The sequence below is a fragment of the Dunckerocampus dactyliophorus genome, chromosome 12 (genome assembly GCF_027744805.1).
Source record: "Dunckerocampus dactyliophorus isolate RoL2022-P2 chromosome 12, RoL_Ddac_1.1, whole genome shotgun sequence".
NCBI lineage: Eukaryota > Metazoa > Chordata > Actinopteri > Syngnathiformes > Syngnathidae > Dunckerocampus > Dunckerocampus dactyliophorus.
In genome coordinates this window covers 6,018,449-6,042,857 of record NC_072830.1, presented here as the reverse complement: position 1 = coordinate 6,042,857, position 24,409 = coordinate 6,018,449, and the positions used below count along the sequence as shown (strand labels likewise).

Sequence of the window (24,409 nt, the reverse complement as noted above, 5' to 3'; positions counted from 1 at the left end):
CCAGTGACACGCACGTTGTATGTTGATGTGCAGCAGTGGTTACTATTCGGAAAGAGACTACGGTGTCCCAGATGGAGCACCGCTCAGGCCTTCATTCCCCCGCCTCCCCTCAGACCCTCGGACGGAGCGGGCTTTTGGGGTTCGGCCGCCACCTCCGGCCCGGCCTGACGCTCCTCCTCTCAGCCTGGCTCCTCTACCGGGAGCCTACGAGGATCTGGATGAGGACGAGGATGAGCAGGAGTCTTGGGGGCCAGGCCCGCCTTTCCCCCCCTTCGGTGACAGGAGCAGAGGGGGCGGGGCCCCGAGAAGGGTGTATGAGAGTGAGTTTCATCGGGAAAGTGCAACATTAAAGCTGGAGGCTGTGATGACCTCACTTCCTGTGCTCTTCAGGGCGTTACGACTCCTATGCCGGACTGAGTGCAGCAGAGGATTGTGGGATTCTTCACGACTGCCAGAACGGCACCTGCATCCGCGTGGACGAGGGCTACACCTGTGACTGTTACCATGGTTACCAGCTGGACATGACCACCATGACGTGCATAGGTGACACACGTCTACTCCTTGTTCTTCACTTCTAGGACTCAGTCATCTCGACGGTGTTTTCTTTGCAGATGTTAACGAATGCGAGGACGCCGTGGACGTGGACTTCCCGTGTGTCAACTCACGCTGCGTCAACACGGACGGTTCTTTCCGCTGCGTGTGTCGGAGAGGCTACATCATGTCCCACAGGCCCAATCACTGTGTGGCCGCCTAGACCAGGCGGGACTGGTCCAAAATGGTCCGGAGAACCTCATTAAGACCTTTTTTTTTTTATTAACTTCCAACTAAACCTGAGCAGGACCTGAACGTGGACCGTCAAGCAAACTGGGCCAGCTTGAAGACTCTGAGGTTGAATTTGCATTTAGCGTCTCTGTTAGCTCAGTCAGGACGTCTGTTCTGATGTTAGCCTGAGGAGACGTAAGGTTTTCTTCTACTGTTGAAGGAAGGAAGCGAGAAGAAGAGTTAAGGTCACAAGCGCAAATTCATATTAAGCAGAGCCCAAAATGGCTCAGTAGGCGGGATTTTTATATGGCGGCCCCCTCCATCTGACATTTACATACGCTGACAAAAGAAATTGATTAGTATTGTTTTTATTGTCTTTACTTGTGAAATAACGTGCCACCCAATTTACAAGCGTAACAAATTGCAAATATATGTTAAAAAAAATCTTAGCACGAAATAAAAATCCTGTAAATAAGGAGATAAATAATAACAGCAATAAATTATCAATACAACAACAACATCAAACAGTTTAAATAATCACACAGGTTGCACACAATCACTCTATGAGCTCCATTTCCACTATGTTATAACTACGTATGCAAACATATACAACTATATGCAACCATGTACGAAAACCATGGCATTTATTTGTTATTATTTGTAGCAATATAAATTGGGTATTTCTTTACATTTGAATCAATGTGAACTTTTCCATTTTAACACATCAAAGTAAAAACTACTGAAGGTGAATTTTTCTGCATTTTTGGCGCCCCCTGGAGGCCAAGGCGCCTTAGCATCCGCCGATACAGCAATCCCTCGCCACTTTGCGCAGCGTCGTTCTTATCATGGTTTATTAATTAATAAAGCATGCTGTTTTGTGGTTAAATACGTCCTATTACTAGTCCAAAAATATTCATATTTAAGCAAATTTTATATATTTTTTTGCCTAAATTAAGCATTTTCAAGCATAAAAATGTCTAAATGAACTAAAATACAAATATAAGGCATTCAGAAGATGTATTCAATGACGTTGTGATGATATGTAGTATTCTACACTGGTCACGAGGTGTCAGTAACGTTACTGTAATGTTTGGTGAGACACACAAGCACCAGACTCGATCGCCGTAACAACAGGCTTTTATTGCAAGTTTGAATTATCCCACAACAGGCGCAATACTCCTTAACACGGGGTACTGTTGAGGCCGTAAACCACGGCAAGCTAAAACTCAACTCTGAACCCCCGCCGTCACTTCCTGTCAGCTCCCCGCTCAGCTCCCCGCTCAGCTCCCCGCTCAGCTCCCCTAGCATCGGAACACATTTACAGCAACACACAAGCATGAGTTTTGTTTATGTCTTATTTTCTCTTATTATGTCTACTGTATTGGGTAATAGGAGTGTAAAGGTGACTATAGGGGTGTTATTTCATGTCTAGAGGGATCTAATAATGTTAAAAAACATATTTAGAAGGTCGTAAACAGGTTTTCTATGCTCTAACTATGAAAGTATTCCATTTGCAGAAAGTCACTTATCACGGTCGGGTCTGGACCCAATTAACCACGATAAACGAGGGATTACTGTATTACATAATGGGCCAGCCGGCTCTAATTCAAATTCTTAACTCAGTGTATTTCATATTTAATTGTATTTTGCGTGAAAGTGACTGCCCTTCAGTTGATTTCATTTGGAGGAAATTCAGTTTGTGAAATATTCTTCATGTTAAGCATAACTTTTTTGCAACAACTTTGAGGATTTTCTCGCCATTAACGACATCATTGTCTTTTTATTGGACGAAAGGTTTAAGCTCATGCAGTTTGAATCTTTTTTTAGTTGTAGCTTTTGTAGTTAGTAGGGATGCTCCGATCAGGGTTTTATGCTGCCGATACCGATACAGGTACCGATCATCCATGAGTGAAATCGTCCGGTAGCAATACCAATCACGTAGATTGAGTGTACATTTTTAAATGTATTGGCTGCACGAGGGGTCACCAGTGTTGGTGGCCCCTGGGCTGTACGATTTGCAAGGGGAACCATAACATTTAGACAAAAACATTTGATTTACATTTTCAAAATCACTGGTGAAACTTAGAGGATCGGGCGCCTCGGAAACTCACCACACCCTGCCAAGTGCCCACCCCCCAGATGCCGCACCAAACTAAAACTTTTTAACGCGCCACACCCGGCGAGACATTTTTCGTGGCATGTTTTGCAGGGTGCAAAACTTACGTCACTCTCACAACGACAGGAAGTCCCACACGGCAGACATGCTTGTTTTGGCTTTGTGAAGGGAAAGTAGGCTGGATGCTCCGATGGGGGCGCAGGTGATCGGCGTTATAATGCAAGTATCGGCATATGCAGATGACGTGCTTTTTCACGGAAATCTGCCGATACTGATCGGTGGCTGATCCATCGGAGCACCCCTAGAAGTTTTTTTTTTTAAATTGCATCTGATATTTATGGATTATTGTTAATAACTAACTAATAACTAAATATTGAAGAATATTTCACATCCTATCCTCTGGTATGAATGTGTTTTCATGAGCTTTGAAGGTGAGAAACCTCCTGATGTTGTTATTACATGCACTGTAAGAAGTGCCAGAGACTCACGCTTGCTTTTCTATTTATACGTACAAAGTCATCCTACTCCTTTTGGTCTCTGGTACTCCTTTTTTTTTTCTTTTTTTTGGGGGGGGGAGCGGAATTATATTTGCACACCTTTTTAATCCAAACACTTGTCTTCTTCTGTGTGACGTGGAGTGTGTGAGGCCGGCTCCCCTGCAGACAGGGTGTGCAGTGGATTTGGCACCTGAAGGTCACTGGTTCAAATCCCTAATAGGTGAGGTCAGTCTGCCATTCATAATATCTCATTCATGATCAAATAGAATGTTAGAAAACATGAACAAATATATTGCTGTCATTTGTAACGCTGAACTCCTCCGGTCAGTGACCCACATTGTTGGCATGTTGTTGCACCGTCACTCAGGTGAAGCTTGCGTCTTGACCCAAACTAATCCCCCACCTGGTTCCGTAACCTTAATGCCTTCTCTGTTTATGCGCAGATAAAGCCCGTCTACACACACACTCTCTCTTTCTTGAGGCAGTGTTAATGGGATTAAACAGGTTCACTCAGTACCGACACAACGTGTGAGCCAGCGGAATATCAGCTTTCACACACACACACACACACACACACACACACACACACACACACACACACACACACACACACACACACAGTGGGTCCAGTGGGTGTGCGCTAATGAAGAGGATACATACCAACAAACATGCTGATGCATTGGGCTGGGGGGGTGTGTATTTTGTCCAATGGCTCCTCTGCAACATCTCAAGGTCACGTTTATTTAAATAGCAAATATTACCGACCAAATTGCAGTACATCAAATAAATAAAGTAGTTAATTGATAGAAAAATGGTTAATATATGAGATTTTATTAGCGGTGATATTGATATAGTATCCCAGCCATATGTCAGGTAATTGTTAATATTAACATAATTAACACAATTCAATGATATTTTAGAGTATGAACACTGTCACAGGCCGAGCCTGGCCCTTTAAGAAGAATTGCATTGTGAGATGTTGAGGGTCTGTCTCTTCCCTCTCTCGTCTGTCTGCACCGCCCATTGTTTTCTGCATCCTGATTGGCTGTAGACCATTGTCAATCAATCTCCTTTGTGCTGCCCTGCCATGTCTACTGTGTCGTCGCTAACTTGCTTGCTTGCTAGCTTGTAAATTAATCTTCAGTTCGTCTGCGGCAATATGTTTTAACAAGGATACAAAAACGCTACAATACAGCGGAACGGCGCCATGACAAAAAGGCACGGTCACAGGAGTGAAATATGCGTGAGTGACTTAATCATTTCTTGTGTTGGTCATTAAAATTCAAACAAAGGTTTGAACTTTTTTGAGTGTTTAAACAAGAGAGAAATGTGAGAAAATGTTATTGCCTGTCTGAGAAAAGTGTAAAAAGTGTACAGTGTGGGGTTTTACAGCCTTAAAACATAAATAAGAAGTTGGCTACTTCGTGGATTTCAGTTATTGCAGGCTATTTTGGGAACCTAATGAGGGAACACTGTATTATTATACAGTATAATAACATGCTAATGCTAATTCTTGCTTCTACAGACGTCTGCTAAAGTTCTAAATCTAAATGTAATATGCTAGCACCTAGCAAGATAAGTACTATGTATGTACTGTAAAGCAGTGGTCCCCAACCTTTTTTGACCCACGGACCGGCTTGTGTTCCCACAATCTCCCTTGGACGGGGGGGTCGTACATTATAGCGATCTAATTTATCTTATTTGTTATGTATTGTGTAAAACTAAGACATGAATAACAAATTAAAAGCACCAAATGAATGCAGACCCACCATCCACCAGTTCAAGTTCCAGCCAAGTTTTTCCAGAAAGATGATGACATGGCTGTTTGACGTGTGTGGTAAAAGGCAGTGTGCTAGCATGAATTAACTTGAGACAAATGTGCACATTAGCACTCAATAAGTCATCAAAACTTACCTTTATGCATTCCCACATAGTATCAGCATTTGACACCAAAGATGAGGTGAAAGAAAAATGGTAAAAATACAGTAGTAGTCTATCTGTGCGGCATGTGATAAAGTTAGCACACAAATAGACATGCGTCAAGTGAGACGGATGTAACAGAGAGAATCCAGCCACTTTTCAAAATAAAACATTAAAAAAATATGAAATAATGGAAATTATTTCTTCTTTCTTTGTGGCCCGGTACCAAATGACTCACGGCCCGGGGATTGGGGACCACTGCATGACCTGCTAACCATTTTCATTTCAGGAGAATCCCCAAACAGGTCCAATTGTACTTACTTAAAGAAGAGCAGGGTCGGACATGCTCTTGGTTTGACTTGTTTTGGCTGTTTGTGTATTGCTGACATGTTCCCAAGGTAAGTTGTCACCAAAAGGTAAGGTTGTCTGTTTGCTTAGTTAAGATTATCTAAAGATGTGTTTATGTATGTCAACCACTGAGACACAAATCTGCATCGCGAGATGTCTTGCGTATGCTACGTCTAAAAAGCAAACTACGCAAAGGTGACAAACATACAATAAGTTTAACCACAGTAAAACACAAATGCATATCAGAATGTCTTGTCAACAAAGCAAAAGAAACAAAAACAAAACACTTGGCAAGCACAAAGGAAGCAAACATGTCACAAATGTGCAAAAAAAGAAAAAACACAGTAAAACACAAATGCATATCTTGTCAACAAAGCAAAAGAAACAAACCCCTTGGCAAACGCAAAGGGGGCAAACATAAGCGCAAAAAACACCATGCATAGCAAAATGTCTTGTCAAAAAAAAACAAAAGAAACAAAAACAAACCTCTTGGCAAACACAAAAGGGGACAAACATACTTGTCACAAAAGTTCCCCAAAAAATTAACCACTGCAAAAAAAAAAGCATATCAAAATGTCCTGTCAAAAAGCCAAAGAAAAAACAACACACTTGGCAAACAAGCCAAAGAAAAAGCACAAAAAACCCCAAACACTCACGTACGCTATGTCGAAAAAGAAACAAAAACAAAACCCTGGGCAAACAGAAAAAGGGGACAAGCATTCTTGTCACAAAAGTGCAAAAAGGTTAAGCACTGTAAAACACAAATGTTGAGCGAAATGTCTTGTCTAAAGCAAACAAAACAACGGCAAAGGGGACAGACACTTGACACAAGTGCAAAAAACACGATGCATACCAAAATGTCTCGTCGAAAACAAGCAAAACAAACAAAAACAAAACACTTAGCAAACACAAAAAGGGGACAAACAGACTTGTCACAAAAGTTAACCGCTGTAAAACACAAATGCGTATCAAAATGTCTTGTCCACAAAGCCAAAGAAAAACAACACAAAAGCAAAAACACCTGGCAAGGGGACAAACGTACTTGTCAAAGTGCAAGAAACACTGATTGTGTTGAAAATGTCTTGTCAATGATAGCAATGATAATCAATTCTATCATAAGCATGCAGGTATTTATACATGTTTTTTATTGCACTCCAAAGACGTGACTGAATCGGGAAGTGAGAGTGTAGCGCTGCTGCTGCTCCAGGGAACCGTGACCTGCGCTGACCTAGATCCCTACAGGGAGCTGAGCTGCTGTGTGACCCTGATCTGCACCCCACAGCCCACAGCGGGTCAGAACCAAACGGTCCACTTCAAACGAGGTTCCATGGCACTGGGGTGTGGACAATGTTGTGATGTTTCATAACGGTGCAGACGAGCCGCGGCTCGGCCTACATCTGTCACTGTCCAAATCAATAGAGATGATTGAAGAACCAATCCGCCCCTGGTGATTGGTTGAGCGGCCCGGCCCCACCCCCTCCCTGCCATGATGGGACGCAGATAAATAAGAGACGCCTCAGACGAGCTCTCATCCATCTTCCTGTCACCTGTCTGCTGCATTATTGTATTGTTTTTGACCACTGCACCCGAACGCACCTTCTGTCATCTTTTATCCTGACCAGGTTCTAAAGTGGACTGGATCAGGACCAGGATGGATGTGGAGGATCTGGACTATCACTTGGTCAGCACAGAGTGGTGAGACTCAACCAGATGATTTATTGCTAAACTTTCTCTTCAAGTGCCGCTTGTATCAGTCACATGATGGTGCCATGTGACCCATTTGGCCAATAGAACGTCATCCGACCTTTAAATACTATTTTACAGTCTGTTGGACAGCTTTTGACGTCGACCAAGGTCCAACAGGAAAATACATATTTTTTTATCAGTAACATCAACAGCGATGTTCACCGATATCAAATGTATAAAGGTATTCATATTTTATATCACAACAGTGATTTTGACCAAGATGTCTTACTCTGTTCCAAAAAGAAAAGATATTGTCAACCGAGACATCTCGCTCTGATCTGAAAAGGAAAGACATTTTTAATTCAATAATATAACAGTGATGTTGACCAAGATGTCTCACTCTGACCCAAAAAGGAAAGATATTATTAGTTCAATAATATAACACTGATGTTGACCAAGATGTCTCACTCTGATCCAAAAAGGAAAGATATTATTAGTACAATACCGAAACAGTGATATTCACCGAGACATCTCACTCTGATTGGAAAAGGAAAGCTGTTTTTATTTCAATATCATAACAGTGATGTTCACCGAGATGTCTCACTCTGGTCCAAAAAGGAAATAAACAATTATTACAATAACAAAATAGTGATGTTCACTGAGACATCTCACTCTGGTCCAAAAAGGACACATTTTTTTAAATTTCACTAACAGAACAGAGATGTTGACCAAGATGTCTCCCTCTGACCCAAACGGGAAAGGTATTAATATTTTATATCATAAGTGATTTTGACTAAGATTAAGATTAAGATTAAGACGTCTCGCTCTGATCTGAAAAGGAAAGATACTTTTATTTCATTAACAAAACAGTGATGATGACAGATGTCTCACTCTGATCCAAAAGGGAAAGATAGTCATTTCAACAATATAACACTGATGTTAACCGAGATGTCTCACTCTGATCCAAAAAGGACAGAGATTTGTAGTTCAAGATTACGCCGATGATTTGTTATCATCTTCATCACGCTCTCGTCTTCCTCGGCAGCCTCCTGGACGCCTCCTCACCCTCCTCCCCCCCAGCCTTCCTCCTTCCCAGACCGTCGTCCTCCTCGTCTTCGTCCTCCCCCCTGAGCCTCCTGTGTGGACCCCCGCATCTGCACTCCCCGTCAGGGTCGAGTTCCACGGCGCCGTCTGACGCTTCCTCGTGTTTTTCCACGTCGGATCACTTTTCATACGAGGTGGCAAACTTTGTAAACATTTTTTTAGGATGCTTTTCTTCCCCCCCCATTGAAGTTGTAACAGTGTGGCTTGGCCCCCGCAGGTGGAGGCCCTCTTCAGAGGTGATTTCCTGCCGCCTGTGGCGCCCAAGCGGCTGTGTCTGGTGTGTGGCGACATGGCGTCAGGCTTCCACTACGGCGTGGCGTCCTGCGAGGCCTGCAAGGCCTTCTTCAAGCGTACCATCCAAGGTGATAGATGCAGCACTCGTGCTTCCTGCTTGATGATCATGTGACCACGAAGGCATTACTTATTCAACTAGAATCACAAAGACTGTACATGTTTCCCTGCTGGATAAAACCGTTGTAGTGTACTTTGGCAGATTTGAAGTGGATGCTTTTTCACATACGTTGGACGTCAGATGTTTATTTGGGTTAAATCATGTCTGCGGGGGTGTGGGGCGGTGGGGGGGTGCGACTCATCAATCCCAATCTCAATAAGTCTCGCTAGGCTGAGTCCCAACAAACACTTGTAGTCTTTCTATTGATTACTGTGGGAGCACACAGCATGATGGCGGCATGGGCATCGCATGTTGGCGCCAATAATCACATCCGATTGATCTTGAATGTATCAAATATCCTCATGAGGACACTTCGAATCCGTTGTTTATTTCTGATCAGGTCAATGTTTTCAAGTTGCTCTTTTTGCTCCACGGCACTTCCTGTCATGTGACCTGCCATGGACATTTTTGAATACAAAGTGTCTGTGGTTGCTAGGCAACATGGAGTACAGCTGTCCTGTCATGAACGAGTGTGAGATCAACAAGCGAAGGAGGAAAGCGTGTCAAGCGTGTCGCTTCCAGAAGTGTCTCCAGGCCGGAATGATGAGGGAAGGTCAGTGGTGGTTCCTCTACACGCTAGCATCTATGTTAGCTTCCGGAGTTGACTTCCATGGTATTCCATGTAGGCATCCGTATTATTCCATGTTGGCTTCCCAGTTAGCGTCAATGTTATTCCATGCTGGCTTCTATGTTTGCTTCCATGTAGGCTTCTTGTCATTCCGTGACGGCTTCCACATTGGCTGCCATGGTATTCCATGTTGGCTTTCCTGTTAGCTTCCATGTAGGCTTTCGTGTTATTCCATGATGGCTTCCACATTGGCTGCCATGGTATTCCATGTAAGCTTTCGTGTTATTCCATGCTGGCTTCTGTGTTAGCTTACTTCCCTGTTTGCTTCCACGTTATCTCTCGTTAACGTCTGTGATATTCCGTGTTGGCTTCCATGTTAGCTTATGGACTCCCATAATGGTGGAGAAGCGGCGTTGTATGAAAGTCAGCAAGGTGTGTTTTCGGCAGGCGTTCGCATGGATCGAGTGAGAGGAGGACGCCAGAAGTACAAAAGACGAGTGGAGGCTGGAATGGCTTCACATCCCAGAGTGCCGCACGCAGCCTGCAGCATTCGTGAGTGAAAACGTGACGCCACTGGTGAACACCATTTTGAACGTCATGTGACTCTTTGTGCATTTCTTAGGAAACAAGGTCATTTCCCATTTGCTGCTGACAGAGCCCGCACCTTTGGCTGCCAATCAGGATGAATCGACCAATGACGGCAGCCTTTGCACCCTGCTTACCCTCTGTGACCTCCTCAACCGCCAGCTGCTCGTTCTGATTGGCTGGGCCAAGCAGATCCCAGGTACACGCTAATGCTAGCTACTTTCTGGTATGGAGACTCACAGCCACTAGGGGGCACATGTGCCTGCTATCAGGGTGTTGCTATGATATGCTGTGATGTATTCATGTACACACACATACATGACTTTTTCACGTTTGTACATTCCAGGTTTCTCTGCGCTCTCATTGGTCGACCAGATGTCACTGCTGCAGAGTGGCTGGATGGAGGCGCTACTGGTGGGCGTGGCCTGGCGCTCGCAGGGCGCGGCGGGTGAGGAGCTGGTGTTCGCCAAGAACCTTCGCCTGGATGAGAGCCAGTGTCGCCTCGCCGGCCTGAGCGAGCTGTACGACGCCTTACGTCACCTGACGTCACGCTACCGCCTCATGGAGCTGAGCACCGAGGAGGTGGTCACCCTCAAGGCCATGGCCCTCGCTAACGCAGGTGCGCACGCACACACACAGCTGTACACCAGAGGTCCATAGTCCTGCTGCTGCGGCCCGTGGCAGGTTCAAATAAATAAATCAATGCCTCACATTGGAACAATTACTACAAAAAAAAAAAATGTGCTTTGTCGGTTAAATATACAGGGTATCCATACAAATTAATATACTTTACAATTATACATTTCTTATATTTCATATATTATATTTAATATATATAATGCAATAAATACACTAATACATATTTTCATCTTTTTTTTAAATAAATTTGAATATATTTGTACTTGTAATATTCCATATATGTGTGCGTGAATTCTTAAATTTATTAAAACGATGTTTATTTCTAAATAAGTCATTATTTATTTAAGAATGAAATGACATAAGTATTAAATGTAAGTATACTCTATGTGTATATTATAAGCTCAGACTTAAGGGACACCCTGCGTTTAAGTACATAGTATATTTTGACCCACATTGCATTGGCTTTAGCATGTAATTAAGTCTAAAAAAATCCCAAAATACAAATGTTGTAGAGCTTCGATGAGAGGGGAGACTTACGGATGTTAAGGGAGGAGGGGTTGGTGTGAGCGTATTGATCCCTGAGGAGTGGTTATTGGTATTGATCAGTGGTTGGCTGGGGGCGGGGGGCATTGTAGTAATATTGATTGGTAAGTACCTTCATATGTGTGTGTCTTCTTTTTGAAGTGTTTCTTCATTGGTGATGTCACAAGCATTGTGATGTTTTAATTGTTTACTTGATGAGACAAGCAGCTGCGTTCGTTAGTTTGTAGCCGTCTGAAGCTGCGATCAATAAGAGTCTGTGATAGACTCCCCGGTGGAGGTCTCCTCTCTTGAACTGTCTGCTGGAGGACATGAGGCCCATTAGCAGAGCGTGCACGTCAATAGTGCGCACAAAACAAAGCAAGTCTGATGTGTCCCTCCAGCTGTGACTGTGCACGCATGGACGCACGCAGACACTGTCTATCATAAACAATAACATTAATAATAAAGAATGTGACTACTGGAGGACCTGGTTATAAAATATGATTTATCCTTTTCATCTTCTTGGGTAAGATGCACTCATCCACTTAATTTGCATGTCTCCGCCTCACTAGATGTGGACCCACTGGACTGTCCTGACTCGGTGCAGCGCTTCCAGGACGGTCTACACGAGGCCTTACAGGAGTATGAGTCGTCCTGCAGGGAGCAGCACCGAGCGGGACGCCTGCTGATGAGCCTTCCGCTGCTACGTGAGACGGCGGAGCGAGCCGTGGAGGTTCTGCTGAGGACTCACCGCCAGCGCCGCCTTCCCCTTCACAGGCTACTGCTGGAGATGCTGGACGCCAAGGTCTGAGCACTTCCTGTCCATCATCCATGCTCAGTGACAGCAGAACAATGAAAGACTCTGGACTGGAAACAGTTCTGTTCAGAACTTTGCGTCTAGAAGAACTGTTCGAAAAGTAGACTATCACACCTCGCTGTGTGGATTCTTTCCGCCAAATGGAATATTTGGTGCCACAAGCAGGCGCATTAGCACTGATTATATGCTAGCTTGGTTAGCAAGACGGCGGGCACGGATGCAACTGCTGCTTTGTGGGCGGGGCTTAGCCAACTTTAGTTACATGTTTACCCAGCAGGGTGCTCTCAAGTTCATTTTTGATGATTTAAGACTTGTAACTGTGTGATGACCTGCTGATTGACAGCGCTTTGATCACTTATCGATCACTGATTAGTTTTCTTCACTGAGCTGAAGAATTTACTTGAATCAACCTTCATGCAAGTTCATTTGCATTAAAAGAACCTATTTTCAATATTTTTAGTCAGACTTTCAATTTTATATTGTTTTACAGCAAATCACTTGTAGGAAAATCTGTCTACTGTCTCGCTCTATCACTCACACACACACACACACACACTTGATAGAAAGATGACAAAGTTGAGTACATTCACTCATCGTATTTACAAATGATGTCATAATGATGGAATGCTGAATACAAGTTGTTCGGAAGCGTAATGATGCTGGTGTTTCCTGATGCTTGTTAAAAAGTGTGCACATTCACAACTACAATAAAACCGCGAGGTCAAAGGCCAAGCGGGTCAGAAAATGAGCTGCAGAAACCGTAAGAAAATAGAAAAGGTGCTCACATTTACAAAACCTGAAGCTACATTTCATGTTGTTTCGGGGCACTTGAAGGCAGCTAATGAAACAAGCTAGCAAACACTTCAAAGCTTATTTTCCCCTTCAAATGTAAGACAACCAATTAAGTGTAGAAGTAGAAGTGGCAGTGCTCACGAGAGGGAGGAGCTTAGCAAACCTTTGACTGGATTGGCTGAAGTCAGAATGTTGTCAGGCAGCTTTGGCGACAAGTTGGCTAGGGTGGCAACTGTGGCAACAGACGGTGGAGAGGAAGTAGCCACCAGGCGGAACTTCCTGTCACATGAGTTGTCAGATGGTCAGAAGCTTGTTTCGTTCATCTGAGGTTTGGGGCTGGCAGTCGAGCTGCTGGTGCTGCCGCTGGCTGGGCTGTCTGGACTATTCAGGCTTTCAGGCGACGTCCGGAGGTCTGACGGAGAAGTAGCGGAGCTGCGTCTAACGGAACCGGGTGTCTGAGATCGTGTTGGGCTTGCAGATGCTGAAGCGGGGCTTGTGGGGGAAGTGGGCGTCGCCCTGCATTGTGGTGATGGTGATGATGATGTCACAGAAGAAGGTCCTCCCCGGGGGGACGGGCGTGGGCCGGGCGACACAGAGAAGGTGCTCGGCGTCCTGAGGCCGAAGCGAGCTTCTAACTCGCTGCACACGGCCAAACTCCGCCTCATGCCCTCCGACCCTGTAACCACCTCAGAACCCTTGGCGAGCTCCTGGCAGCGCTCCACAAAACTTCCCCTGTGAACAGACCCCCATTCCCTGTCTCGATCCATATGGCGATGTGGGCGCGGGCTGCAGCCGGAGAGGGACTGTGATCCACAGGCGGGGAAGGCGAAGGAGGGCGGGTCACGGGTGGGCCTGGTGAGTGGGACTGGGGGCGGAGCTTGGCGAGGAAGGCTACCGCACAGCGACCCAGATGAACCCAACGCGCCAGCTCCTCTTCCTCCTCCTGCAGAATGAAGACGCTCTGGTCTGAAGCTGTCACTGAGCTGTGAGTACAGACTGGAGCAACAGGAAGTCACACAATGAGCATCATCATCTGTGTGTGTGGATGGATGTGTGTGTGTGTGTGTGTGTGTGTGTGTGTGTGTGTACCTGCACGTGGAGGCTCTGGGCGTGCTGTCAGGTGTTCTGGTCAGAGCCAGGTCACACTGGTCCAAGAGCTCCAGCAACTCCTCCTCTGTAGGCCCGCCCAGTGCTGCAATACATCCAATCAGAGCCCACGTCAGCGCCAACCAATCACAGAGCTCGCCATAATAACACGAGGGTGGGGACCCAACGGGTCTGACCTCTGATGTCTACTTTGCCGGCGATCTCCATGGCGGTGGTCAGGTCCCACATCTGGATGCTGCCGTTGCCATGGCCGCTGAACAGGTAGCGCCGTGGACGTGAGCCAATACGACTGGATCCTTCGCACTCGTGGACCATAAAGGCTGTGATTGACGTGCCGTCCACTGAGCGCACCTCACACACCCTAAAAAACAATCAGCGTTGACAAGACCAGAAATATCAATGACACACACACACACACACACCTCTTGCCGTTGGATGACAATCTAACGTAGAGCTTGTCCGTGTCTGGTACGACTCTCTGGATGAACACCTGCTGGTCGTCTCTCTCACCATATGGTCCTGACACCACAACACAAGGTTAGCATGCAACCCTTGACCCCTCTAACAGCTAGTATGCTACCTATCTCGGTGCCGGCGCTGCAGCCTGCATGAGCGTCGGCATCGTCCAGGCTGAGGATCTTGAAGGAGGTGAGCGGCGTGGAGCCAGGCTGGGTGGAGATCATGCCTCTGAAGCGGGTGACGGTCCAAGTGCGTACGTGGTTGTTGTCCGCGCACACTGGTGGCCCACCAACAAGTAAACGTTAGCGACAACATCTGCTAAGAACGGGACAGCAAGCAAAGAGGTCACACGGTCCCTGTCCGGTACCTGAGATGAGGTGTTTCTCAGACAACATGATCTTGGTGACGGGGCTCCGGTGGACTGAGAAGGTCTGGAAGAGCTGAGGGCCCGAGCCCACTGTCTCCGGGTGCTGCACAATGACCCGAACCGAGCCGGAGCTGGTGCCGTAAGCGATCTCGATCCAGTTGCCGCTGTCGCCTGAGAGGTACAGAGAAAAGCGTGACAAAGATGACCGTTAACGAGTCGCGGCACTGGGTGTCTCTGAGGGTCCCTACTGGTTTTTGGTGTGAGGTACACGCTCAGCGCAGTGATGGCATCCTCAGTCGGGTCACGGTAAAGTTCTGTCACCAGCAGGTCGTTGTCTTTCATCCTAAGAGGAAACTTCTGGACATCTGAAACAACAACAACAACAACATGCAGATGTAACAGCTGTGTGTGTGTGTGTGTGTGTGTGTGTGTGTGTGTGTGTTACCAATGTAGTAGATGGATCCATTGTTGCATCCGAGGATGAGGAATGATCCCGCAGTGTCGTAGCTACTGATGGGAACAACATCTTGGTTCTGCTCAGACGAAAAAAAAAAAACACGTTGACGGCGGTTCTTCACGCGCACGTCGATGAGACGCGTCTCAAGCCCACCTGCCAGTGTTTAGTCACTGCATTCCACACTCCGACCTTCCCAGTGTGGCTGGTGGCAATCAGCTGGTTACCAACGAAGAAGAGCGCCTCCACAGGAACGTTGAGGCTGAAGACGCCTGCATTGCAACACACTTTGAGGCCTCCTTCTGAGGCCACCTGTTGGCCGCATGGGGAACGACAGACTCACCTATCTCGTTCCCGTTGCCGTCCGAGCAGATGGACCACAGGATGATCTCAGTTCCTGAGGCGACGGCCACCATCTTGTCGTTGTCCCCCAGAGAGCCGCCCATCACCTTGGCGTTGAGCGCAACCCGGTCGATGACCCAGTCCAGGCGAGGAGACGTGAAGACCTGCTGCCACCCGGTGGACTCCTTCACCCTGGCAGATGCAACACAGGGAACATTTTTTAAAAGTTGTTATTGTCACAGTGGAATAAAAGCTTTGCTGGCGATGACGCGTACCTGTAACACACCACAAACTGAGAGTACGCCACCGCAATCCAGTTGTGATGGCCACAGATGATCCGAACCAGGCCCGGATCTGAAGACAAACCTACACAAATATTCTGTCTTGGTAATTTTTATGCAGAGCTCTGCCAACTTTGACAAGCAGAGGTTCCTAACCTCCAGGCATCCTGTCCTCCCCTCTGGCTAGCATCCCCGAGTTGCCCAGGTTGGGGGGCATGGTGTTACTGCGTCTGACGGGCGCTCTCTCCCCAGGCATGACTCTACCCGCCATAAACTGTGACCCCGCCACGCTGTGACGATTGCGACGCTTGGCTGGATACACTGCGACATAGACAGGAAGTCATTATCACCATCGGGGGAGGATGCCATGAGACCACTGGGTGTGTTTTAGTATTACCCGGTGGCGGCAGGTAGCCGTTAAAGAGGACGTTTCCACAGGAAGAGCGGTCCAACTCGTCACACAGCTGCAGCTTACGCACTGGACACACAACAAGGACGTCATCCCACGGGAAACATCCCACATCCTGTGCGGCGGACTAGCTCACCGAGCGGCGTGATCCCATAGAACTCGGCCTCGTGCATGAGCATGTGCACACTGATGGAGCGCGGGTGGAGCTCTTTGGTCCGCAAGAAGTTGAGGATGGGTGCAAACAGAGAGGGATCCCTGTCGATGAAGATCTACGGCAAACAAGGGGGTGTTACCACTCAGCACAAAGACAACCATGCTACCTGATGCTAGCTGCTGCTAACTGACTCACGGCGCCGGTTTCATCCTTCAAAGTGGAGATCCGTCCGCTCAAAAGACTGAAAAGAAATACACAAGCCGCCCAACAGTTATAATAGTGATATACAATTGTTGCAATTAAGTCATATGAACATCCTTTTGAGTCGTAATGTCATCAAACAAGTAACATTTAACACTACAAGATTCAGTTGTCTCTTGCTCAGTGATGCTGTTTGAATTTAATTATTTCTAAAAATAATTACAATATTCTAAATGTTAATATTATTATATATAAAACATAATAAACAGTATTATTGCGTGAGCAGTTCGGTATATGTTTGTTTTATTCACTCACCTGGAGAAAAAGGAGTCAGGAACCCAAGTGAGCGTCTGTCGGGAGGTGCTGAACCTATAAAGAAACACACATTTCAGAGAGCACTTCAGTGTGTTTTTAAACACAAAAGAAGCTAAGAGGGGGAAATGTGACAAAACATGAAGACTGAGGAGCTAAGAGTGAAACTTCTCGTCAACCTTCGTCCCACCAGTTGTTTTAAAATCAGCCATTTGTGTGTTTCAGGAAATAGAATGTCACAATTAGTTACTTCCATTGTCGGACAGTAGCCATTGTTTTGTGCCCAAAGTTTACGCTAACGTTTAGCCTCGGCTCGTTGAATACTGCACTTTAGTGTAACAAGACCCAGGGTGTGTGTTTTAATACACCGTAGATCTATGTGAAAGGATGTAATTAAGTGACGGAGTTGCTGGGACCTGAACGTGTCCGACATTGGAAACTTCCCACAGCTAAGCTAGCTTAGCTGCATTTAGCTATCAAATATGTCTGCGCTTCCTCGCCTTTTCCCGCCCACGTTTAAGTGGATTAAGTCTCCGCTCCTCGCCGTGTTGGACATCGGCTCGACACTCTGAAGCACCGGCGACCCGAGAAACAACAACTACAATTTTAATCCATGTTTGGGGAGCTATTCAGTTGCCGTTCGTGGTGTTTAAATCCACTTCCGGCCGGACAGTGAAGGCTTCTGGATGGACAGAAAAGCTGCAGAGGAGTTTGGGACTGGATCAGGACTCAGTCTCATTTTCTGCTGCAAAGATAAGTCGCAGACAAATAAGTGACTATTTAGCACATTGCACTAGTATATAATTATCTTCATTATGTTGATTGAAAAGTGACACTCCTATAGGTTTTCAAATTACTGTTTTAATCACAGTTCTTTTAATGTAACTGCCATGTCTCCACCACACCAACAGGTGTCACTCACTCTCTTTTTAGAGAGCCGGTTATTTTGGCTCGGCTTAATAAAAAGATCCGACTCTTTCGGCTCCCAATTGGCTCCTCAGATTTTATTGTCGATTTATTACCAAATTATGTGTACTGTGTAAAATGAATTAACAATGTAAAAACTGCATGAAATCAAATGTTTATTATTTAAACAGACTTATTGAAACCTCAATGAGCAGCTACAAAAAATATGATAATGTTACATTATAAATAAAATACAAAAACAAAGACCCATCTCAATAGACAAATTAAGCCAAAATAGGTCAGATCTCTTCATGCAAATTTCTCCAGAACAAATCAGCTCTAAGAGCACCACAACGTGTGTTTAACCCCGACCCTCCTTGTGCTCAGTGTGGACACAGACACACCGACACACATCTTGACCAATGACATTTGCCTTTAACAGAACAAAAGACAAGGAAAAAAATAACAGGCTCCCAATTGGCTCCCAAAGACACGAGCCGGCTCCTGTCGTTCATTTCAAAGAGACGGCTCTTAGAGCCGATTCGTTTGCGACTGACACGTCACTACAGTAAGGGAATAAATATGGCGCTTCTGCTAGAGGCAACTAATCTTTTTGTATTTTGCTTAGTGCTCCACAGTTCTTTGAGTATGTATGTAATTATGAAGCACCATGGCGTATCGGCCCTTGCCGACAAAGAAGTGTTGAACACTGAACTATCAACCTGCTTCTGAAAACAAAGTGTTTCTATTTGCATTGGTGCTTACATCTGCAGATGTTGTTTAAGCAGAGATGCTCCACATCCTGCTGGCGTGCTTCCTGTCATTCAAAAGAGCAAAGCAGCGTGGGTAGACCTTGTTTGGACTCTCAGCTGGGGGTGGGTGGACGAGTGCAGCCTAGTCCAAAGATGACACTGTGGAAGGAAGGACGTTGTGGACCAAGTGAAAACAAGAGTCCAGCTTCAGTCTGGACCATTTCCTGATGTCTCATCAGGGATGGAATGAAGGTGAACCTGGCAACCAATGGGACACATTAGTGTCAAAACTGGACTTTGAAGAGAACCAAAAATTGTCCCATACCCAAGTCACTACAGTCATGTTGGCAGGCAATGATGCGTCTCTGCTAGGATGCCTGACTGGTGGACACGACTCGGAGGAACGGTGATGATGGCGCCATGGGGGCATGGTCATGAGGAGAGAGAGCGAGAGAGGGAGACCGTGGGCGGAGGGACATCATCAGACGGACAGAGAAGTGCAACCACAAGAAGACACAAAGTCAGCAGCTCACAGCTAAGCTTCGTCCAATGTTTGTGAGGTAAGTACTAAACTTTACAATGCAGCGCAAAGTTAATGCTTTATTTAGCGCTCTTTCAACAAGCTGTTATTGTGAAAGTGAAAGTTCAACATGCTATCTTTTAATGTCTTCCAGTTCAAACTGATGAAGTGCGATTTATTTATGATGTCGATAAACTCAGTGTTAGTCAAGACACACTAACATACACACACTGTTTGCTCAGCTGTGGGAGAAAGAAAATGTGAAAAAAGGTGTAAAGTCTGATGATGATGAGGAGGAAGAAGACAACTATCCAAAAAGAAAAGGGCACAGGACTAACCCCTGTGGTACCTCACATTCAAAACGTTACTCGAAAATGCATGAAGGACTCCACACGTCCATGAGTGGACATGTACGCTTTCAGTCAGGCTTTTAGCAGCACAGAGACTCAAGAAGTGGAGTGGGGCTGTGGACAATGCGTCAGAATGTCTGTGTCTCCGGTCACATGTCACATAGGAGCCTCTCTTACATCATTTTCAATTCTTCAAATATCCTAAAGTGCTTGTCCTGTTTTGTGACACCCTAACTTTAGTCAAGTTAGGGTGCTGCTTGAGCAGGACTCAACACCGTTGAGGGTTGGGTCGTTATGCAAAAAAAAAAAGTCAGCTGAAGGAGAGAAACAATTCTGGGATGGATGGAATCTGTTGAGATGTGAAATATTCCAAGTGGGAGTCGTACAGCTGTGTCATGTCAAATAAAGCGGTCAAAAATAGACTCAAGATGAAGACAACATTCCATAATTGTTGCTATTTATCATGCGTTTATGTTGGGTCAGTGAAGTGGTCACTTGGCAGCGGGACAGTCAGTCCCACTGAGGAACTACACGCGTGGTCCCCCTCGGGGGTCTTGTTTGTCCTCCTGTGCACGATGGAAGAAGGAAGTATGTGTTGGACGAACATGAATCACAAGTGAACACAATGACATGTGAATGTGTGCAGGGAATTTAGAGCAGTTTGGTTGTGTTGATTGTTGCAATTTCAAGAAAGAATGGCTCATGTCACATTTCAGTGTTTATTAACGTCGTCTTTTTACAGCATGGGTGTCCAACCTATGGCAGTGGGGCCATTTATGGTCTGCAGCTCTATTTTTATTGACCCGCAGTATGTTGTAAAAATAAAATAAATTCATTATTAATTAGCTATATTATTAGTAGGGGTGTCACAAAATCTCGCAAGATTAAAACGTGACAAGGTTTCGAGTTAAGAAAAAACTCTTTTGTCTCGTGGGCACGAGGCATGAGACGATAATAAATTAATTAATTAATCGCACAATAAATGAAAATGAATTTCATAATTTGGCTGGCCCCCAAAATATTGCCATGTGCATGTGTGTCTGTTTTCCTTGTCGCTCGCCTCCAAACACACAGGAAGAGGATTCACTCGGCATGAATGGCGTGAGCTCTTTTGTCAGGCGTACAGTCTCTTTGTCTCGGTGGGCGGAAGCATCTTTAACATATCATGGAGTGGCGTGTGGATCAGGGGAAGCAGGCGAGGCAGAGCCTCGAAACAAATAATAACATAAAATAAATATTAATATTTCTCTATGTATAGAACCATGTTATAAATGTATTTTCTGTATGATTCCAATCTTTTTTTTTTGCTGAATTTGCACATTTACAAATCAAATCCTAGGCTGATCCATGATCAGCTGCTTCGTGCACCCTATAGAAGGCTGTCATCCTGTCACCTCACTGCTAAACAAGAAAAAAGAAGCAACTAAAAACCCTTAACAAAACCAATACTGAAAACAGGAAAGCCAGTCACACCAGGACAAACAAGAATTAAAAACTAATAGAAAAACGAAAGCCAACCTGCTCCTCAGCGTCATACCAGCAGCCAGCGGCTGAGCGGCCCTGGAGCATGACGGGGTGGAAATGAGCCTTCTGCAGACAAAGGCAGCACGAGCAGAGTGGGGAGCAGCGAGAAGAGAGCAGAGCAGAGCACCCTTGCACACATTTATCAGCTCCGGAAAGGCAGAGGCCGATCAGATGCTTTCTGCAAATAACAAACAAAAGATCAAACACAAAAAAATAGTTCTTAAATATAAAAGTCTTTCAATTTTGCCTCACCAGCCATAAACCTCGATGTATGTCACTGGTATCAAAATGTCCCCAGCATCCTTCAAGTTTTCTTTCTTGCTGGAAGAAGTTTGGACACCCTAGCCTTATAATAATAATAATAATAATAATAATAATAATAATAATAATAATAATAATAATAATAATAATAATAATAATAATAATAATAATAATAATAATAATAATAATAGGCCACACGGTGGTCTAGTGGTTAGCACGTTGGCCAATACAGTAACAGCCTGGAGATCGGGAAGACCTGGGTTCGATTCTCCCCTGGGCATTTCTGTGTGGAGTTTGCATGTTCTCCCTGTGTGCGCGTGGGTTGTCTCCGGGCACTCCGGCTTCCTCCCACATTCCCAAAAACATGCAGGTGAGGTTAATTGGCGACTCTAAATTGCCCATAGGTGTGAATGTGAGTGTGAATGGTTGTTTGTCTATATGTGCCCTGCGATTGGCTGGTGACCAGTCCAGGGTGTACCCCGCCTGTCGCCCGAAGTCAGCTGGGATAGGCTCCAGCATGCCCCCGCGACTCTAATGAGGATGAAGCGGTATAGAAAATGGATGGATGGATAATAATAATAATGGATCCGATTTTAATAGCACTTTTCAAGGCACCCAAAGCGCTTCACGATGAAGTGAACCCATTATTAATTCACTCCTCATTCACACACTGGTGGTAATCTACATCTGCAGTCACAGCTGCCCTGGGGTAGTCTGACGGAAACATGGCTGCTAAGTCGTGCCTACAGCCTCTCCAACCACCACCAAACATTCATTCACATTCACACACCAGTGTGGGCAGCACTGGAGGCAAGGTGGGTGAAGTGTCTTGCCCAGGGACACAACGACAGTGACTGGGTGGAAGGAGCGAGGATCAAACCGCCATCTCCTGGCTGTATCTCCTGAGCCACTGCCGCCCCCGTTAGACTTGACTTCCTTGTTGAGAAGTTTTCACTTTTCACTTTTTTTCATGTTTTCTCAGGGATGGATGGCATTAACTCCACCCGCTTCCCCACCAACCAATCAGACGTCAGCAGCGTTTTCACACATCAGGTGCTTCCATCGCTCTATTTCGTCATCTGCGTGGTGGGCGTGCCCCTCAACGGCGTGGCCGCCTGGATCTTCTTCCGTGTTCCCAGCGACTCAGCACTGGTGGTCTACCTGAAGAATATGGTGGTGGCTGACCTCCTCATGCTGGCCACCTTCCCCTTCAGGGTGGCGGTCCAGCTGGGGCTGGGTGGGTGGCGCCTTCACGTGGTGGTGTGCCGCTACACCTCGGTGCTCTTCTATTCGTCCATGTATGTGGGTATCCTCTTCATGGGCCTCATCAGCCTGGAGCGCTACGTCAAGATTGTGCGACATGCCTCGGCCTCTTTCTTCCTGCAGAGTGTGAGCGTGGCCCGGATCCTGGCGCTGCTCACCTGGAGCCTTCTCCTCCTTTGCGTTTTACCCAATGCGGTGCTAACCAGCCAGCCAGCCGACGAGGGGAGCTCTCGGCACTGCATGCTGCTGAAGAGCCCGCTGGGGGTCCAGTGGCACCAGGTGTCCACCCTCTTCAGCGTGGCACTGTTCTGGATCACCCTGCTGGTTCTGGCCTTCTGCTACGCCTCCATTGCCCGCCGGGTCTACCAGTCGTACCGCAGGGTGCACCGCGACAGTGCCGACGTGCGCCGCAAGTCCAACCGCAGCATCTTCTGCATCCTGGCTGTCTTCTTTGTGTGCTTCGTGCCCTATCATATCTGCCGCATCCCCTACACTCTGAGCCAGATGCCCTCTTCTGGCTTCAGCCGAGCCTTGCGCTTCCTGCTGTTCCAGCTCAAGGAGGGAACACTCTTCCTGTCCGCCCTTAACGTCTGCCTCGACCCCATCATCTACTTCCTCATGTGCCAAACATTCAGAGAATCCCTTCTCAGGAAGCTGTCCACAAGACAGAGACCCGCGTCTCTCACCACCGCCCCCAGCCTCAGCAATATTTAGGACCATGCCGGGGGGGACATGTGGTAGGAGAAGATGTTAATTAGAAAGAACAGTAACAAAGTAATTGGACAGTTGAGTCAAAGTAAAGCGGGACAGTTTGTTGACGTGTGATGAGGAAGTGGAGCACCATGACGGCTGGCACATCAAACCAGCAACACCAGACTGCTGACAAAAGTCACGCTCATGTTGTCATGTAGAAAGCACTTGGTTTGCTTTGGTGGCAGCTTGCTCACGAGTGTGAAAGCACACGTCAGCATTTTATTCTTACTATTAAAAAGTTGACTTGAGTATTACACTGAAGCTGTGTGTGTGTGTGTGTTTGTGTGTATGCTTGCGTCATTGTGTTTTAGGCCATGTTGCACAGTGAGAACAAACACCACTTGGACTAAACACTTACACCATTTACATTTATATCTAAAGTGTATCATCCTCACTCAGACTTTACTGCACTGGTCGCCATATACAGTACTGTAGTGTGTATTTACACTGCCCTCTGGTGGCGTCCGTATGCATCTAGGTGAAAATGCTGCAGTATGACCACTAGAGAGCAGCGTTGGGATGCTAGTTAAAGTATTTAAGTAGCCTCTCAAAATTAAATTGAACCTTTCAAAATTAAGCTCTGAGCAAAGAAGCAACAGACTACTGACCAGCTCTCATGATGAAATGCCATTTCAAAAATAAAAGTTGACCCCAGAGAGGGTCATTGTAACACAACTGACGACCACAAAGGTCACTCAGTAGACATATGCTAGGCCAAACACACAGTGTGCTTAATTGTCTACTTCCTGTTCTCAGCTCAACTTCTTGCCTCAGGTGAGAACAGCAAAATTCTACTCGAGTTTTAAGTCAACACTGGAGGTTTGAAACTCACTGCAGTAAACATTCAGACTAGTGGTGGGCGATAACATACAGATTTTGGCATTGATCCGTATTGTAAATACAGGACCAGTATGACAATCTCACTTTTCACTTGGACATTTTTCAAGATTATTTAATAATTTTTTAGAAAATGTGTTGATGATTATAATCAGTATGAAACACAGACCAATAAATATTTCTATCGACACACTTACAGGTATTTGTAAAAAAATTTTAACCGCTATGTGCCAATAAGAACTAAATAATACTACAGTCATCCCTCGTTTATAGCTGTTAATTGGTTCCAGACCCAAATGGGATAATTTCTGCAACATGGGATTCAGTGTTAGTAAATGCAATATTTTCAT

General features: G+C 45.8%; 4 protein-coding genes across 13 annotated transcripts in view; 3 read left to right on the top strand and 1 right to left on the bottom strand.

Moving 5' to 3' along the window:
• LOC129190811 (latent-transforming growth factor beta-binding protein 4) overlaps positions 1–6,936 on the top strand; it is a 39,561-nt gene extending 32,625 nt beyond the window's left edge. For 2 of the 9 annotated variants that reach the window (XM_054793436.1, XM_054793438.1), the window contains 3 exons: positions 34–320; positions 391–543; positions 612–5,027. In XM_054793436.1, the coding sequence (XP_054649411.1) occupies positions 34–320; positions 391–543; positions 612–754 (583 nt within the window). In that variant the 3' untranslated portion in view covers positions 755–5,027. Of the gene's footprint in view, positions 1–33; positions 321–390; positions 544–611; positions 5,694–6,803 lie in introns of those variants that run through there. The other 7 variants (XR_008573085.1, XR_008573084.1, XR_008573083.1 and 4 more) reach the window with 7 other exon arrangements.
• Positions 6,937–7,136: 200 nt separating this feature from the next.
• esrrd (estrogen-related receptor delta) lies at positions 7,137–12,466 on the top strand. The gene is made up of 8 exons (XM_054793483.1): positions 7,137–7,338; positions 8,375–8,567; positions 8,651–8,795; positions 9,321–9,437; positions 9,900–10,004; positions 10,075–10,236; positions 10,384–10,656; positions 11,771–12,466. The coding sequence occupies exons 1-8, from the start codon at positions 7,295–7,297 to the stop codon at positions 12,007–12,009; spliced, it is 1,278 nt and encodes a 425-aa protein (XP_054649458.1). The 5' UTR covers positions 7,137–7,294; the 3' UTR covers positions 12,010–12,466.
• shkbp1 (SH3KBP1 binding protein 1) lies at positions 12,332–17,537 on the bottom strand. 2 transcript variants are annotated; one of them, XM_054793450.1, is made up of 17 exons: positions 17,394–17,483; positions 16,897–16,950; positions 16,576–16,621; positions 16,363–16,495; positions 16,215–16,295; positions 15,974–16,138; positions 15,812–15,902; positions 15,538–15,728; positions 15,351–15,466; positions 15,186–15,273; positions 14,989–15,105; positions 14,741–14,911; positions 14,495–14,650; positions 14,337–14,433; positions 14,091–14,275; positions 13,897–13,999; positions 12,332–13,803 (listed from the first exon to the last, which is right to left on the bottom strand). In XM_054793450.1, exons 1-17 carry the CDS (start codon positions 17,447–17,449, stop codon positions 13,110–13,112), a joined length of 2,544 nt encoding a protein of 847 aa, XP_054649425.1. In that variant the 5' UTR covers positions 17,450–17,483; the 3' UTR covers positions 12,332–13,109. The 2 variants fall into 2 exon arrangements, with proteins under 2 accessions (XP_054649425.1, XP_054649424.1); XM_054793449.1 differs by having other exon boundaries at positions 12,335–13,803; positions 16,572–16,621; positions 16,897–17,537.
• Positions 17,538–18,459: 922 nt separating this feature from the next.
• Positions 18,460–23,459, top strand: LOC129190840 (P2Y purinoceptor 14). The gene is made up of 2 exons (XM_054793491.1): positions 18,460–19,111; positions 22,189–23,459. Exon 2 carries the CDS (start codon positions 22,191–22,193, stop codon positions 23,181–23,183), a length of 993 nt encoding a protein of 330 aa, XP_054649466.1. The 5' UTR covers positions 18,460–19,111; positions 22,189–22,190; the 3' UTR covers positions 23,184–23,459.
• Positions 23,460–24,409: the final 950 nt, after the last annotated feature.